This window comes from Phascolarctos cinereus, unplaced genomic scaffold, assembly GCF_003287225.1.
Source record: "Phascolarctos cinereus isolate Bilbo 61053 unplaced genomic scaffold, phaCin_HiC Scaffold_5;HRSCAF=322, whole genome shotgun sequence".
In the NCBI taxonomy this organism is placed as follows: Eukaryota; Metazoa; Chordata; class Mammalia; order Diprotodontia; family Phascolarctidae; genus Phascolarctos; species Phascolarctos cinereus.
The window spans coordinates 125,461,007-125,480,307 of NW_027555958.1; the positions used below are offsets into that span (position 1 = coordinate 125,461,007).

The 19,301-nt window shown below is 37.6% G+C and overlaps 2 protein-coding genes across 2 annotated transcripts in view; both read right to left on the reverse strand.

Annotated features, from left to right (window-relative positions):
- LOC110208871 (A-kinase anchor protein 7 isoforms alpha and beta-like) overlaps positions 1–8,768 on the reverse strand; it is a 28,768-nt gene extending 20,000 nt beyond the window's left edge. The window contains exons 1-2 of the mRNA XM_078155135.1: positions 8,440–8,768; positions 5,846–5,914 (exon numbers count right to left, since the gene is read on the reverse strand). Coding sequence (XP_078011261.1) covers positions 5,846–5,914; positions 8,440–8,488 — 118 coding nt within the window. The 5' untranslated portion in view covers positions 8,489–8,768. The remainder of the gene's footprint in view (positions 1–5,845; positions 5,915–8,439) is intronic.
- AKAP7 (A-kinase anchoring protein 7) overlaps positions 1–19,301 on the reverse strand; it is a 152,713-nt gene that overhangs the window by 18,338 nt on the left and 115,074 nt on the right. The window lies entirely within an intron of this gene.

The following is a 19,301-nucleotide window of genomic DNA, read 5'->3' on the forward strand; positions in this document are numbered from 1 at the left end:
CTATGTGCCAGGCATTGTGCTAAAAACTTGACAACTATTATCTCATTTGATCCTCACAAAAACCCTGGAAGGTAGGTGCTATTGTGATCCCCATTTTACAGATAAGGAAACTGAAGAAGGTGGAGGTCAAGCGATTTGCCTAGAATTATATAGCTAGTAAGTATCTGAGGTGGCATTTGAACTCAGGTCTTGAATTCATTTGATCCTCACAACACAACCCTGGGAGGTAGGTGCTATAAATCCCTTTTTATAGATAAAGACACTGAGACAAATTTTAAGTTATTTGCTTAGGGTCAAGCAGCTAGTGTCTGAGGCCAGATTTGAACTCAGGTATTCCTAATTCCAGGCCCAGGGCTCTATCTCATGGACCACCTAGGTGCCCCCAGGAAATAGGAAAAAACCAAGCCCTCTTTCTTACCTATATTTAAATCTACGATCTCAAACAAAACCTTCAGAAGAAATCAGCTTCCAGGGATTTCATAGTCTTTTTATATTTGTGAGAATTTATATAGAGAGAAAATGATCAAATTAAAGAAGGAAAAGGGAAGGGAACAAAAGAAAGGGAAGAGAAGAGGGAAAGGCACACAGATAGGCATAATGGAAAAAAGAGCACACGTAAAGTAATTTTGTTTCTTGGAGCCTCAGTTTACTCATTTGCAAAATGAGAAAGCTGTTATACATGAACTCTAAGGTCCCATTCATTCTGAGGGTTATATTTAACTTTTAACAAAATGCTATATGTATTTTCCATGAATGATTTTAAAAGTATTTCTCTAAGTTATTTTACTAGGAAACATCACATTTTCTTTATAGAATGCAAGTCACTGTTTTCCTCCTAAAGGTCTAAGCCTCATGGGTTACTGTATTGAAATCCACCTGCTTAGATACCTCTATCACTATTATCATCGTCGATTTGCTTTCAAGTGTCTGGGGTTGGATTTGAACCCCATCTTCCTGACTCCATGCCCAGAGCTCTATCTATGCCACTGCCTAGTTGCCTGTATTGATCATATCAATTACTAACAAAATTATTACTTATAACTCTTCCCTATCCCCCAGGACATACACTGGGATTTAAAAAAGAGTAAATCCTATTCAATTACATAAAATGTTTTTAGTAACAGCAAAAAGGTCTTTTGTATTATTAATAAAAACAATTAAAATGGTTGTCTTTATCTCATCCTTTTTCATTTCTATTTTTATAAATATTTTCTAATGAACAAATTAATAAAGTAGTGGCATATATAATTTGTGTGTGTTTAAGAGTGGGATCACTGAGTCAGTTGATCAATTAGCCCAACTAACTTCAAGTGATAAAATGATACTCTCAGATAACTAAATCAAGTGAGATCACATCTGATCAAATCAAATTAGTTAAGGTCATTCCAATTATGTGAAAAGGATTTGATTAATTTAGAAGTCTTTGATGAGCCAGTGGATTGGCTCAGAGACTTGGTCACGCCTCATAGGACTTGTAAAACCAATGATTTAGAAATTGGGGATTTAGGTTTGAGGTCCAGCATCTGGCAGTAGAGAAGAGAAAAACCTGCCTCTGATAAGGAATTGCTCAGAGGTATATCCTTCAGACTTTGCCTCTTTGTTCCCCTCTTTGTCCCTTTATCCCACCTTGGACAGAGGAATACATTTCAGACTTCAAAATGTCTGGAGATTTTGGGGCTACCCATGTTCTCAATGACATCCTAGCACCATCTCTGGGATAGCAGTGATTGGCAGGGTCTGCCATCAGGAAGCAAGAACAGACTGGATTCAATGAGGAAAGGCTGATGTATATTTCCAAATACAGTCCAGCATAGACAAACAAATAACACAGTACCTAAGGGGAACATGCTGAGGACTCCAGCAAAAGGACTTTCAGGAACTGGGAGCTTACCCCTTTGCCACATGTGCTTTCTAAGCTTGAAACCACTTTTCCCTGAACTCTTTATGCGGGAAAATGTGTTAAAACTCTTAGGGGAAATGTTTGTACCAATAGCATAAATTATATCACATTAGTAAATATACTTTTCTAAAAGCCAATTAAATCTGGATTACTAATTGATAATCAACTAACAATCACGATGAGTTACAACATTAGGAAACGCCACTTCCTCCTACCCCTCTCACCATCCTGCCTCACCCCTCCCCCAATCCGTCAGGGCTAACCCCCAGGTCTCTGAGGACAATATAACCACACCCTGGGGACGTGACTCATTGGTTTGAATGGACGTGTTACATCATCAGAGCACATGTTACATATGTAATATATATTACATATATAATTACTGGTAGGGGGTGCACATCAAAGTGTTTAGAGACCACTACAGGACAGTAAAAGTTCCCACTGTGTTTACTCTTTGTTAACTACAAGAAAATCATTTTTGGATAGCAAAATTTTGCCTTGAAGGTTCTCCTCCAGAAAAGTGTTTCTATATTCAAGATCCCTTTAAAAACATTCTTCAATACCTACTTTTGTGTTCTGAGATCTCATGAACACAAAGATACACAAAACAGCCCACTAATGACCTTTCATCCTGAGTGGCTCTTATGCAAATTTTGTAAATCCATGACATAGGGTCTACCTAACACATCAGGGACTTTCTCCTAATTTCTCTGACATTGTGTAGAAATTAAGGAAGCACATGGCTTATCTTTTGCCACATAATGGGCACACCTTCTTTTCTGGTCATGAATCTCTCTGATGACAATTCTTTATGTCATTTCTCCTGAGGAATTCTTGGCTGACACCCACTAAGTATCTCTCCATTACTCTTTGAGTGACACATAATTTTAATTCCTCAAGGACTACGGACTTGTAGACATGCAGTTTCATTATAATAATACTGTTTTAAAAGGATGATTCTTTTTGTTACAAAGATGTAACTACATGAACAACTTTGTTCAACAATTCTTTGAATATGAATATCAAGTGTAGCCCATGTAGTTGCCCCTCTGGGCTACTTCCTCAAACTTGGACTCTCATTGGTGAAACTGGTTTCCTAGAGGGAAGCTACTGCTCTGGATTCTAGGAGTAACATATGGGTTTCCATTGCTACTCTACCAGCTCACAAAGTCCCTTCAGGTTCCCTTGAACAGTAACACCAGTAGACACAAGCTCATAGCAAAGTCATCTGCTAAAGTGACATACTAAGTTCAGGAACTACAAAGTATTTCCCTCCCATAAACCTAAGAGCACAATCTCCAAATATGAATAGTATCTTCAGGAAAAGTGGACACAAACTTGGAGGACAGTGGTGGTAAGGCATACATCAAGGGAATATATGTGACCAAGACAACTCTCAGTTCTGGAACTATGAGGGTCCTTTATCTTCCCATGGAATCCTCACAAAGTTCCCTCTTAGGCTCAGTGTCTCTGCCAAGCAGGTTGCTTAGCCTAGTTCCCAAGGTTGACTTTGCTCCTCAGCACATCCATCAACCTCTCTTAAGCCTATAGCCAGCTCTCTTCTTTGATGACAAAGGTCACACTGATTGAAGTTGCTTTTCTGATTTGAGTGACTGATTGTATTTGTGTCTCTGCTCCCTCAAATGTGCCTCGAACTTTTATGAACATCTTCAACTGTTGGAGGCGATGTCAGTGACAGTGAGTAATGCTGCTCTTAGATGCCATGGCAGATGGGCACAGGAGGAGGACAGAGAAATTCCTTGCATCCCCCAAGAGCAATTCCCTCTCAGGATCTAGGTTCCTCCTTTACTACTGGTTCTTGCTATGAATGTCTGCAGAGATAGTAATTTAGCTTTTTAAGATCCTTCAAGGATATGCTTTATTTTGAAGCCCACCAATGGTGTTAGTCTTTCCTACTCAACAAGAGAGATGTTTGTACGTGAAAAGAGATAACTGGGTGTTAACACTTTATTAACACATTCACAACTCATCTTCTTAGGTATATCTTTTGACTATATCAATGAAGTGGGGGAGGAATTTCTCCCTCCCTTATACATAAAAGTTGCAGTTTTTGACAACCTTGAGTTCTTCCATCAAACAACAATATTCTTCCAATGATGCTATAGATCTATCTGCAAGCCAAAGAGTACCACAGACTTAGAGGGGAAATGGTTTTAGTTCACCTAGTGAGTGAACAAGAGGTACATAATTTCCAACCAAAAAACCATATAGTCAAAGTAGCTACTACCAGAAAAATGTGTGACTGGAAAAAGAGAGAAACTACCCATGGAATGAGACTGACAATAATTAACAATTAGCATGTCTGCTAAATTCCTAGGAAAACATAGACAAGGGTCTCATTTTGAACAGCGTGAGTTGGATCTGTACTCTTGGAGAGAGTACCTCCACCAGTGAGGTTAAAGAAGTATATTCTAGTTATACGTTTTTGTGTCTTTCCCTCTTATTAGACTAAGAAGAAAGGTATGAAGTGCCTCTAATATGAACTTTTATCTCTCTCAGTGGAAAGAGGAGGAGGGAGGATTTTCACTAAATGGGTTATTTAATCCCAGAACAATAAAATAAAATAAAACTTTAGGTCTGGGTTTGCACCCTGAATTGGCGTATACGGGTTATATCCAAAGAAGCATGTGCCCAGAGTGCCTCAAAAACTTTCAGAGACTCTAAGGATGTGGTAGGCCTTTGGGGGAATTTCCTGGCTGCATCTGGCAATGTGGTAGCCCAACACTGAAAGGACTTAGCATTTTAAAATGAAGTGGTAAGCCCTAAGTGATTCTTAGATTCTCTCCCTGTCCCAAAATAGAGGCAGGGAGGGGGTAGGATACAGGAGTGTATAAAAATGGGAGATTATTGAGACCCTAACCCTAGGTTCTCTTGAACACCAATCACCATTTGTATTCAACGTACATAATAAGGAAAAATGTCCCAACAAAAGACCAATATAACCTAATTTGTGTAAATGATATGGGGACAACCAAAGTCCCCAGACAAAAAAGGGCTATCCTGAGACTGCTGACTCATCCTATGAAATGAATGAACTCAACCACACAGAAAAGGCTTATATACGAGCATATTTAGTAAAAAGTACTAAAGTATTCCTAACTTATTAAAATATATAAATGCAATAATATTTTACATTCATAATTAGCAAAAGATATTCAATTAATATATTTAAGGTAAAAGGGTTCCATTCATAATAGAGGCCAGTTTGTAGCAAGAAAAAACATGTAGAATGTTTGTTCTCTAGTCAAGGAGGGCTTTTTAAAAAAATCTTTTGATTTACTCTATGAAAAGAACTAAATAGTAATTAAGCCTATACAGTAAAATTCCCATCAACTGGAACACAAATATAGACATCCTTGATTAACTGGAGTTTTGGGGGGTTTTTTGCCACACCTACTTCTAAAGGTAAGAGATAAATGAAAAAAAGCTCACATTAAGAATTTATTCAAAACAACTTACCTCATAGTACAGATTTATCTGAATTTCTTATATTTTTTACATCTACAGTACTACACACACGAATCTTTGATGTTCAAAATGATGATACAATATTATTAGTTGTCACAGGAGATTCAAATTGTATTCTACATACTAGACTTACTACAGAAGTGGAAAGATTTTTCAAAACATAAACAGAACTTCTAATTAAGTGAATTAACTAGAAAATTAAATTAACTCCAAAATTCCTTCACCTTATATTTGACTATCTAGCCTTTCCTAAAGATTTGAGGATCTGTGTAGGTTTACATCCATTCTGAATTTTTTTTTCAAATCTGGCTGCTTATGGATTATTTTTTTTAATGCATAAATACGGACAGCAGTAATACGCAAAGGCCATTTAAATTGCTTCCATCACCTCCACCACCAAGAGGCAAAAGAGGATCAAAAGAAAAAGTGAGGGAAGGAAAGTTATTGGACTCTTACCACATTGCCATGGGGCTATATTGCTCCTGTATCCCTGTAGTACGGCTGAGTTCGGGCTTCTCAACTCACCTGCATTTTGAGAATGATATCCACAAATTCATACATTCCCCTGACAAACATGTTTCTATCAATTATCCACAATTTAGTTCCTCTACACTCAGTCTCAGGGCCACTCCCTTATTCATGTCAAACTGGAAATGAGCAAAGTATATTACATAGTACATATTCCCTGACTATAGTAGACAGTTGAAAAATGTTTACTGGATGGATAGATGAATGAAAAAAACGAACGTATGGTATGGATAGATGATGTGACGTACTTGATCACTTTCTCTGATATTTAATGTCCTTGTGGCTCCTAAACTTGAGTTAGCCATTTTTCCTTTGAAAACAAAACTTGCAGGATTGGTGACCCCAATACAGATGATATATTTGCGGCATATGACATTATGTTGAATTTCAAACAGTGCCTTCTAGGTACTGGATACGTATTTCTCAAATGAACATGAATGCAAAGAATTCTCTGATGATTTTTTAAAAGCGTTCTTAGTATGCATTGCATGCACAGCAATGGGGCTCATCTCTCCACCTGAGCCCTTACCATAAACACCCTTAGCCCTCTTTGCAGCAAACGAAAGGCAAGAAAAGTTTAAAGATAACTAGGAGAGATATATACAATAAGGGAGAAAAAGTCCCCCAAATAAAAGGAGAAAATCAAACAAGAAGAGGAGAAATACAGCAGGAGAAGTAGGAGAACAATGACAACACTATCAGACAGAGCATGAATGAGAGAAAAGGGGAAACCTCAACAATGATTGATGCTGACCATGACTTGCTCAGCTTGGATGCGATCTTTTCCTTTGGATACTTTCACTTTCTTTTTTAGAAATGAGATTCTGACTTCACATGCAGTGTGCACCACATCCTGACAGCCATTTATGAATGCGGACATGCCTCACACAGTACAGGAGACATGACTCTCAGGAATGGCATAAGGGAATCCACAGAGGTAGAGGGAGGGATAAAAATGGTAAGAAACCACTTTGCTTTGAAACCTGCCTTTTCAAAAATAATAGAATAAACTTGCATTTGGAAGGGGTCAGGAAGAAGGGGCAACACAGGCAAACGAGAATGTGTGTCTACAGGAAGGACCAAGGGAGGAATGCTTCTACACTCCCAATTGTTCAAAGCAAAGTTGTTTCAGATGGTGATTTTCACCAAAATATGAGTTGATAAGAATAAACTGAAAATGTTCAGGAAGCACAAGACATTTTGGGAAATGTTTAAAAATACGAATTGCCTATTTCACAAATGAGACATCAAAGGTGGTTGTTGTGAAGTGATAATATGGACCTGGTTGTAAGGTCATGTGAGGTTCTGAAAACAGGGCTATCACAAACCATACACTGTCAATTTTGTAAATATTCACAACACTGCCTCTTAATTCCAATCAACGCTCACAGTTTTTACTGTCCATGCTGTATTCAAAATATGTTGTGTGGCTAACTTTGAAGCCTTATGTAAACTTGCATATAAAATAAAACCTTTATTTTGCAAATGAATAAATGAAGGGTAAGCTTAATTATTTTTTTTTAATATGAATGAGCCTGGCCAGTTTCCTGAGGAATAAACAGCAGGAAATATAAACCAGATGCAGAAATCTTGATTCTTTGGATCAGATACTGCAAAATTCTGAAGACCTGAGTGAAACTGAATTTAGCAATAACGTGACAAAAATTTGGCTGGGTATTTGAAAGGAAGATTGGAAACATGTTACTAGAAAACCAGGCAAAAGTAATATTCCAGTGAATAGCCAATTTATGGCAAATACTGCATCAAGTTAATTAAAACAGCAGAATTCCAGCTAATTTGCTAAAACATGACTGAATACACACCACTGACAATGAATAAAGAATTCCAGTGCATTTGTCATCATTTCTACTTATGTCTGCTGTCCATGCCAAAAACAGATGTGGAATACGTTTGGCATTCATTTAAAAATATTCAGTTAAAGGCTTTTAGCCAGCAAAGATTCAGCCCAACTATTCCATCGCTTGTTCAAAATAACCTGATTACTCATCTGAATTACTTACATAAAGAACGAAGCAGAGGACCATTGTATCTACTATACAAAATATATTTCCTTTTAAATCCAGCTTTAATTCACTATATGTTATCATTGAGCCTGCCCTGAAAATATGCTCGTTCTAGATAAGAGAATATACCCTATTTCCTACTATGTATCATATGATCATTTTTCAGCGTTTTAAGGAAATTCAAACCTAATTGTGACTATTAACATCTCTAGTTCTAAAAGTAAAGATAAGCTGTCAAAAACTGATGGGGAAGGGGGGAACCCAGAAATAAGTTATTTTAATATCCCCTCTCGAACATGATCTTATAGATAATTGTTAACTACACACCGACCAACCCTTTTAAGTACTACACACACACACACACACCCACACCCACACACCCACACACACCCACCCATAGTTGATGATTCTGCTCTTTCCCCGTGGTACTAAGAACTCGTTTAGCAGACAACAGCATGAAACAGTCAAGAACTCAGCAAACATACAAGTCACACTTACTGATTTTTTCCTCATCTCTCGAGAAAGGAAAGCAGCAGAGCTGACCCATGGCACCTAGTGCTTTCTTTCCTTCTCCTTGTTCTCTTCACTGTGTACACCCCAAACAGAAACTGCAGGTGATTCTAACAGGCTGCGAGTAGACTGCTTATTCCTCTCTGAGGAACGCACAGAGAGAGAGAGAGAGAGAGAGAGAGAGAGAGAGAGAGAGAGAGAGAGAGAGAGAGAGAGAGAAGGGAGGGACTGGGAGGGAGGGAGGGAGAGAGAGACTGAGAGAGAAAGAGGGAGACAGAGAGAGAGACAAGACAGAGAGGGAGAGAGTGCGCAGGAGAGAGAAGAGAAGGGAACAAAAAAGCTCCACCTACCTCCTTGCCCTCCAGTTTCTTATGACTGCTTCAGGACTGACAGCCATTGAAAAAAGTAGCCGTATGCTCTACTAAACTCTCCCATGGCTGTAGGTTAAATCAATGCCACATACCCGCTGTGTAGATTTCTATATGTGCCTTTAAGAAAAACTAAGGAGCACATCAAAAAGGGCTCACCTCCTCCCCATCCCTGTCCACCCCCACACAAACACCGCAATTACATACAGAATGAAAATGCAAACTGCAACCCAAAAAAAAAAAAGATCTTTCTGTACACTATTTTAAAAAGGAAAAGCTTGCTTCTTTTCCTAGGAGACAGAAGAGTGGGCAGGGATTTCAATGTGTGCTGAAAAACGAGGGCACAACTCCTATGATGAAGTTCTGTTTACGGTGTAGAGTACTTGTAAGCACTCAAAGAATGGCAAAGGGAAGAAAAAAGAAGAAAGAATCTGAGCTGTTATCTATAGCATGGTTTTATGCAAAAAAAACCATTTGTTCTATGTTCACCATCTGAAATCCTCAGGACAATTCAGTTATTCCACTAGTGAGACATTCATTAGGAAATCACAGAACTACATAATGTGTTGTAGAGATCATCTGATCCAATTTTCATTTTACAGATAGCAAAAATGAGGCTCCGAGAAATGAAGTGACTTGCTGAAAGTCACAGGGTTAGCTGTGCCTACAAGCCAGATCTCCTGACTGCCCATGCTGTTTTTCTATTCCCACCTCACCCTCAATGCTGCGGACCTTAGAGTCACAACACAGATATCTCCATTACCTGGATACTTGTATAGGCGTAGCAGCAACAAGAAGCAAAACATGCGGACATTTTAGGAGAAATCTCTAGAGGCTGAGTAAATTCAGAGACTGAACCAAACTCAGCCGAATGCGTGTAACCAGCCTGTTTTTAACCAGATGATTCCTCTCTAGACTTAATGCTTAATCATCATCATGATTCTCTATTGGATAATATAATTTTGAATAGAAAGGTCATTAGAAGAGTCGAAGATGGTTCTCAACGTCACACTTCTCAATCTTTCCTCTTCTTCCGCACCCCTCCCCCAACATTAGCAAGAAATGACAAGGGTATGACGGCAATTTGTTCCTGTGGCACATAATGGCAAAAATGTCCTTTTCAGTACTCATCAAGAAAAAGGGTGAAATGTGGTAGGAGAAATAAACTTTGGAATTTCACAAATTAAATGTTACACTTTAAAAAAAAAAAAGATCCCACTTGTGGTTGACAGCCATGAAGCATTTTTTGAAGAAATAGGTCATCATTTGTTTCAAAGTGACAGAGGAGTCCTATTTTTTAAAATATTGATATATATTTAAAGGGAGGATGATTAAATATTGTCATGTAGTATTTGAATATGCATCAATCAGGTAATGCCATGTATTTTTTTCAATCATAAGAAACTCTACCCTATTATGAGTTTTCAGAGTTAGAATGACACAAACAGGCTGTGTTCCATCAAGCAAAGATTTGTAGAATAGATGAAAATGTCTGCTACAATCAAACAGATTAGGCTGGGGATTCCAATAAATATTTTAAATCTACATATTCTCATAAATTCACTTTAGTTTTTACTTCAGTATCAGTGAATCAAATGTAAATATGTTGACATGAATCCATGAAGGATGTGTGATTTCATCAGTATAAGGGAAACTCCTGGTCTGGGAACTCCCTTCATCAATTCAGGGAGTTGACCAGTTTAACAAATCCTAGAGAGTTTCCCTAGGCACTGCAAGATCAAGTGGTTTTCCAGGATCATATAAACAATAAGTGGCAGAGATGGGATTTGAACCATGGACTACCTCGCTCCCAAGCCCAACACATAATCCTCTAGACTAGTGTATCAAATTCAAATGGAAACAGGTCCTTGTGGGCCTCACAATGACTGAGAAAACTACCACCATTATCCGGTTTGTATTATATTTTTATTTATTAAACACGTCCCAATCATATTTTAATCTGGTTCAGGTCACACTCAGGAGTTTAGGTGGCCATCGAATTTAATACTTCTCTATATCCATTTGATGTACAGTGACATAGTAGGGGAATTAGCTTGATTTCATATGTATGTATATATATATATATATATATATATATATGTGTGTGTGTGTGTGTGTGTGTGTGTGTGTGTGTGTATAATGTGAGAGATGAACATTTAAATTTAAGATGTCAATTTTTAAAGCTAGATTTGCCAAATATAATCACAGCATTAGAAAATTCACTTGGAAGAGATCCATTTTAGGGCTTCACAGTTTATCAGCCTCTCAATTGTAAATGGTAATTAAAATTGCTTAATTATTCCTTTCCTTCAAAATCACCAGCACAAATCAGTGAAACATTTTACATTTTTAAAAACTCACATAAATCTGTGATTTCATCAGTGTGAATGCAGATGACAACTCATCAAAGCCTGGCCATTTAGAGTAATGATTCTTGTCCATGTCTTCCCAGAATCAAAGTAGAAAATGTTATCAAGGGAAAGGCTTTATTGAAAAAGAAAGTGGTCCTTGCAAGAGTAAGGCATAACTGAAGTATTTACCCACGTGCTCCACTGGTGTTCTCTTGATGTCAAGAGAAAAACTCACATATACTATAAGCATAAAATCAATACTAGTTCTAGAGATGAAAGATCATTTGAATTTAGCTAGTTCTGGAACTAATAGATGATAATTACCACAACTGTGAACTCTCTGAGGGCAGAGAACAGGTTTTATATATCCTTGTACCTCCCTTGGCATTTAGCACAGTGCTTTGTGCGTATAATGGACATTAAAAAGTATATGTGAAATCAAATGGTAAAGAAAGCTAAAATTTACTTAGATTCTTAAGCAAGAATAAACACTCGTCACACTTTGGGTTTAATCTGAATAGTCACTAAGGAAAGAAGCATACCAATAATTTGTCAATAGGTTAAGTTCATTCATACTGTACTCAGCATTATGTACATTTTTTATACATGAATGGAAATAAATTTTTACAATCAATAATGTAGATCCAAGAAAACAAATAGTCAACATCTCAACTTATCCTGTGTACCTCTGCAGTGGCGGGGGGGGGAGAAGATTACCTAATAATCTAGTTATTTATCTCTGGAAATTTAATAATAAATCACTTCTAATTTTAAAAATGCAAATACTCAAATGTTCTAGAGATGTATTCTACGCCAATAACAATTCATTTTATTAGATCTGCTCAATTCAATTCAACTCAACAAACATTTAAAAACACTTTGCATAGAGAATTGTGTTACATTCTAGGGATTATAGAAAAGTCATGGTCTCTGCCTTCTTGAAGTTTAAGGTCTAGTAATTATACTTTAGGGTAATAATATTCCTTATTGGGGAAAAGGACCTAAGCTAATTGTACTGCATGCCTCTGTCTGTCATCCTATCCCCATACATCTGCAGGTAGATGAAATCTAAGAACAGACATCCCAAAGGGACAACATCACTTGAGGGAATATATGTGTAATGGGGTCAGCAGTGTAACTATCAGTCAACCAACCCCTGTATCTCTGTTACTCTGCCATGATATGTGCATATATTTCCCCTGTGTATATATGCATACATATATACACACATGCATTAATACGTGTGTGTGTGTGTGTGTGTGTGTGTGTGGGGGGGGACAGAGAATAATTCATTATTGCTGACTATACGTATATAGAGAGAGCATGAGCTCTTTTTTAATTAATAGAAGCCAAAGTTACAATTCCTACCACATGGGACCATAAAGCAGTGCTGAGATGAATATTGTATATACTGGTTTGGTAGAGATCTGCCTGAAGAGGCAAATAAGTGGCACAGTTTGTTGGGATGGGAATCAGGAAGGTCTGGATTCAAATCCTACCTCACTACTTGCTAGCTGGTTAAACCTGAGCGAGTCACTTAACATCTCCTTGACTGAAGTTTCCTCATTTGTGAAATGGGAATAACAACACCTACTCCCTAGGGTTATGAGGATCAAATGAGATAATATAAGTATTTTGCAAATCTAGATGATGATGATGATGATGATGAAGGCTAAAGTTTGAAAAAGCAGTGGATTTAGAGGAAGGAGCTCAAATTCTGGCCCTGTCAATTTCTACCCACTTGCCTGCACAAGTCACTTGATCTCAGTTTTCTCGTCTATAAAATGAGAGGGCTAGGCTAGACAGATCATCTTTAAGGTTCTTTCCATCTCTTAATCTAAAAATAATGGAAGTAGATGAGATCACCAAGGAAAGATGTAAAGACAGAGAAGAGGACCAAAGAGTCTTTGGAAACTCTCAATAAGAAGGAGATAAGAAAAGAGACTAAGAAGGATCAGTCAAGTAGGTAGGAAGAGAACTACATAATATCTTACACATAATTTAAGTTTAATAAATGTTTTAAATTGAATTAAACCAGGAGAAAGTTATATCCTTGAGGCCAAGGGAGGAGTATTAAGAAGAGGGATGGTCAACAAGGTTAAATGCTATAGAAAGATCAAATGAGACTATAAGGTCAGGGACCCTGCTTTATTCATCTTTATCTCCCACACATGGCAGATGCCCAATAAATAACAGTTGAATTGTATTGTTGATGCTAGGCAAGTCATGTAATCTGTCTGGGCTTCAGTGTCCTCATCAGTGGTTACGAAGTTAAATTCAACAAATTTTAAAGTTCTTTTGCATGTTTAGTGTTCTATGATTATTAATCAGTTGTAATGTTACTTAGATCATATTTAAAAAACATAGATAGTAATAAGTATTTGTTAATCAACCACCATATGCCTAATACTGACTATTCCTCTGAGGAGGGCACAAAGACATCAAGATATAGTTACTATCCTCACAGAGTAGAGTGAATTAACTAGAGCAAGGGTTTTAACCTGGATAGATTTCAGGTAGTCTATGAATTTGGAAAAGAAAAAAAAATACATTTTTAATTTCACTAACTTCTAATTAAAATTTAATATTTCCTTCAAATACTGAAAAACATTATTCTGTTAAGGGGTCCATATGATTTGCCATACTGTTAAGAGGGTCTATCACTTATATGTATGTTAACTCCCCCTGAATTTGAGAATAATACAAGATAGGGTTTAATTAAGTCCCAAATTTTGTATTAAAATGGAGGAAAAAAACACTTCCTTCCCTGAGACAGCTTCATGGCACAGTGCACTGGGCTCTAGGCCTGAAATCAGGAAGACCTGAGTTCAAGATACTAGCTAGTTGTGTAAACCTGGGCAAGTCATTTAACCTCTGTCTGTCTCAGTTTCCTAAGATATAAAATAGCTCCCAAGGTTGCTGTGAGGAGCAAATGAGATATTTGTAAAGCATTTAGCATGGTATCCGACACACAGTAGGTACTTAATAAATACTAACTGCCTTCCTTCCCAAGTCTTCATATTACTATTAATAATGTGTCCTAATTTTGGAAAGCTTTAAAGAATGATAATATTGATAGGTGTAGTAGAAACGAGAGGCTGCACAGCAAAGTGGACAGAGAAGTGGCCTTAGAGAGCCAGGAAGAACTCAGTTGAGTTCTGTCTCTGACACATAATAAAGGTGTAGCCTTGAGAAAGGCATCGAACTTTTCAGTGCTCTAGGCAACTATCTAAGACTACCTATATTGCTGACAGGTGCCAACCTGCACTGGTAAAGTAGGTCTTCATCAAGAGCTCCCTTTATCAATAAAATCAAAGGTCCAGACTCTACCAATATTAAGTTGCCCATCCAATGCCAAGTATATTTCCTGATTCTTTCAACTGTTATCTCCTGAGACTTGAAACCATTCAAGACTAAAATAAAAATCACTCCCTACCTAATAACTATTATAAAATCCTGAAAATGATCTATTTTCTTTATAAAACTTCTCTCCAACATCTAGCACAGTCTTCTATTTGGTGCCTTTCCTGATTCACCAACTGTCAGGGCCCTCTCTAAATACCCTCTAATTATTTTATGTTTATTCATATACGAAAATGTGGTCTCCCATTTGTTGACTTCTACTGGTCAAGCTATTGCAGAACAGAGAAAGACAGGGGGGGGGAGAGAGAGAGAGAGAGAGAGAGAGAGAGAGAAAGAGAGAGAGAGAGAGAGCGCAAAACTGCAGCGTGATACAATGACTGAAGAGTGAAGAATGTCCAAAAATCACAGCAAGAGTTAAGATGAATAGGTGCCTTCTATGCTATGGTTTTGAAAATTAGTTTTAAAAAGCACTGGAGTTACAGCAGCACCTTATAGGCTGTGTTATGACAGGTCTTTTTTTAGGTTGATATATTTCAAGAGATTTGAATTCATCTAGAGGATATCCAAATCTGTTTTACTACTACAGACATTCCACAGTGTTCCAAGTGTTCTACACTGAAGTAGTCCTGTCCAATAGAAATCATCAAAGTACAAAGGCACAATCCCACCTTCTAAGTACTTCTATATGTTAAAGAATTTTCTTGTAAAATTCCTAAGGATGTGAATGTGATCTCCAATGGAACAACAAACACTTTTTTGATAGCATACTAAGATTATAGAATCAAATGTCTGGAGCCGAAAGAGACCTTAGAGATCATCTAATCCAACCCCTAATGAGTGCAGATCAGGAAGTTGAGGCCTAGGGACTTGAACTTAACTAACATCACACAAGTAATAAACATTAGAAAGAGAATATAAACCCAGGTCCTTTGACTTCAGAGTCAGTGTTCTTTATACTGTTCTAAAATCTTTTGATGAAACAGATAGCAAATAAATCACACTAGTCATTATCTTGTTAACTAGTCTGTTATTTTAAATGTTAACAGATTTCTGCATCTGTGTGAGAAAATCTTAAGAAGAAATAACATTCACTGTGGCTTGAAGAGAACTCTTAAAGACCTCAGAGTGAATCTGACAGCATATACAATGCAATGAGGTTACAGGGAGGGAATTGAGGGGGTATAAGGGAATGAACCCCAATACCCCTGTCCTAAGTATACAGTGACTCTACTCCCAGTTACAGTCTCAGGATCAAAGCAACAGGTTCTAAGTCTAAGTGTTAACTGTTTTCTCTGCAGCATTTAATTGTCTGCTTATTAGGGTTATCCTTAATAGTCACAAGCACTTAGGGTCGCAGGTTTAGAACTGAAACGGAACTTGGTAGTCATGTACTCTAACCTCTTTCCCAGAGAGAGGAAGCAATCTGTACATGGTCACAAAGGGAATATGTGTCAGAACCAAATTTGAATCCGTGTACTTTGATTTCCAATCACTCTTTCCACATTTCCATAGAATGGAGCCACCATCCTTCAGTAGAAATAAAGGAAAGCTCCAGCCTTGGAGCCAGGAGGACCTGAGTTCAAATCCGGTCTCAGACACATGACACTTACTAGCTGTGTGACTCTGGGCAAGTCACTTAGCCCCAAATTGTCTCACAAAAAAAAAAAGAAAGAAAGAAAAAAAAAAGAAGAAACAGAAGAAATTTGTCTTAGGAAAAAACCAAACTTGGGACACAGACAAATTTGGTTAGGAGCTGGCCAATGCAGACATTACAAAAATTAGGCCATTGTTTCTAACTAAATTAATTTCCCATAGGCCATCAACATTCCATATATTGGATACCTTCAGTATCTGAAGTAACTGGTCCACTCAGAAGGGCCCCCATCCCTCCACAAATTACACTGTAGTTACTTATTTATGTATATGTATACTCTACCCTTCCAATAGACCATAAGCTCCTTCATTTTGTATAGTAGGCACTTGATGAACATTTATTGGATTGAATTGGAGCAACATTTACATTTTCTTCTCTCTAGAGTATACCCTAAAGGTTTTTATTTTATATGCATAGTATTGTACTCACCTACTTCAGCACTTCATGCATCTATGATTTTCATCAGCATACGTTCTCCCTTTACTAAAGCAGATCACAATCCCTCTCCACCGTCCTGAGTTCTGTGGCCAAACCAACTGTTACCAAACCAACTGGTATCTTCCTGAAGATGAGCCTCCATTAACTTGGTTAAGATGATCCTCAGATGAAAGATATTCACTTCACTGCTGGGTAAATAGCTTTTACATGTTGGTAGGTCCAGACATAGCTTGTAGTAAATTAGAATAGCCTTTAAGAACTTACAGTCACCTCTCCCTACCCACCCACACCATGATGAAGCAGCTGAGCTGAACTTTAGTGACAAAGTATTAATGTTATTAGTTATTAATAATGGTAATGATAATTAATAATTATGTATAATTAATAATAATAATGGTAAAGGTAATTTCTGTGAAGCATAGCTAGCATAATAGAAACTCATAATTGGGCACATTGGAACTGCATGAAATTACAACAAAATCAAGAATGTCCTCAACGTACACTCAAAGTCTTTTACACACTCATTGTAGGCCATTTACCTTAATAACACTCAGTGGAAATATACTATGCAGATGTATACTCAGTCCATTTTCTGTTTGCACACTAACATAGATATTCCTGATTTTTTTTAATGCTGACATCCAATTCTCAGTTAATTAAAACTGGAGGACCAGAGTAAAGTGTTTGGAAATTATTTTTTACATAAAAATGAAAATGAATAAGCAACCACACACACACTTCCTCAATATGTTTATGGATCTGTGCCCTCAACAGAGTAAGTATTTCTTCCACTACTACACAATTCATCCATAATCTCTCAATCTGTGTGCTATAAGTGAAACCAGAAGATACTACATAAAAAAGCCCTAATCAATGAAGGATGACTTCTTTACCATTCAATAAAATGCAGGAAGGTTCTCCTCAGTGAGGAAGAAAGGTTGGTAAGGTTAGCTTTGTTGTACATGAAAAGGCAACAAACATGATTTCATGGGATACTTGGTCACCCCACCCTGTACTGCTCATAACGAAAGCCGACACCACAATGAAGATACTTACATCTTTTTCATCCACATCTACTTCACCAAATGGAGAACCAAATAAACTCTGAAAAACTTTAGCCAATTTGAGGCAGTGTGGTCTATTGATAAGAATGCTGGATTTGGAGTCAGAGGACCAATGTATTAATCCTGGCTCTGCCACTTGTTATTTGTGTGAGCATGGGCAAGCCTTTCATCACTTTAGGCTTCAGTTTCTTCATCCCTACAATGAAGGGGCTTAATTAGATGACACTGAAGGTCTCTTCTGGCTCCAAACCTAAACTTCTATGAATTTGTACCTTGAATTATACCTTCTATGAATTTATACTCAGTGACTTAAATGTACAGGTTGGTAGCAGGGAAGATGGCAAAAAATATATTGGGAAAATATGACTTGAGAATAAGAAATGAATGAGACTAAAAGCTTCTAAGTATAGTATTTTCATAGTGAAGGAAGGGATATATTTGCTTACACTTATCAGGGTGACCAAAATCAAGGTGATCAAAAGTCCCATGAAAAAATGCTTCTTGTTCCCAGTAGGACATATGATGAAACCAACGACTCCCAGTATCTTTCCAGTTCCTTTGAGGGATCATCATCTCTGCCCACAAGTATGGTGTTTCTTTAAGAATCAACATGTTTGCTTTTAATCTCAGAAGTTCCCAGGGGTTTAATGACTTCTATGTGGATGACTCCAAAATTTATGTTTTCAACCCTAAGTGTTTGTCTGAATATCAGTCTTTTATCACCAACTACTTGTAAGACTTTACCACCTAGAAATCCCATGGGTATCTCAAACCCAATGTGTCTAAAATGGAACTCAATATTTTCCTATAAATGCTTTCCTCCTCCAAACTTCCCATTTCTGCTGAAGGTACCACCATTGTTCCAGTCACCAAGATTTATAATCTTTAAGTAATCCTTCATATTTTCCTTCCCTTTACCCTCCCATATTCTAATGATGGGATGCTTGGGTGCTTATACTGGGACCCCAATTCCAAGACTTTATTTCTCCCTAGCCTCAGAAGCACTACCCCTGGCAGTTTCTCCCCAGCCCAAGGACACTATGCCTAGCAGTTACTCATGAGTGAGCCTCACAACACACTTATCTCTCTCCCTGGTACAGTTACAAACTGCACCTGTAGGAGTTATTAATTTGAATTGGCTTTGTACTAGGTCATAAATATATTTGTACCCACTGGACTATCTATACCAACTCCCTACCTCATTATCTGCATCCTGGATTCCTCATGTGTATTAACTTAAGACCTATGTATACTCCCTATATCTATCTTGTCAAACAAAACATTGATTGGTGGCAGACTGGGCAAGCCTGAGTGGGTCCTGACCACTAGTTAACTTAGTGACGCAGCAGGCCTAAAACCACATCTCCCTGTAGTTCCCCCCTAGGACCCTGGGCAAAACGCCTGCACAGTAGACACACAAAGTGCCTATTCCTTTAAGAACAAACCACTCCCTAATCCTACCCTGAATCACCTAGTTAGCATATTTGGCACATGTTTTAGTATAGTTTATCCTATGTAAACTTTAACTATACCCCTCTAAGGTCTCAGGTTCCTTAAGAACCCTTGCCCGCTAAATAGCAAAACGACAAATCTTTGCCAACTTGACTTAAAG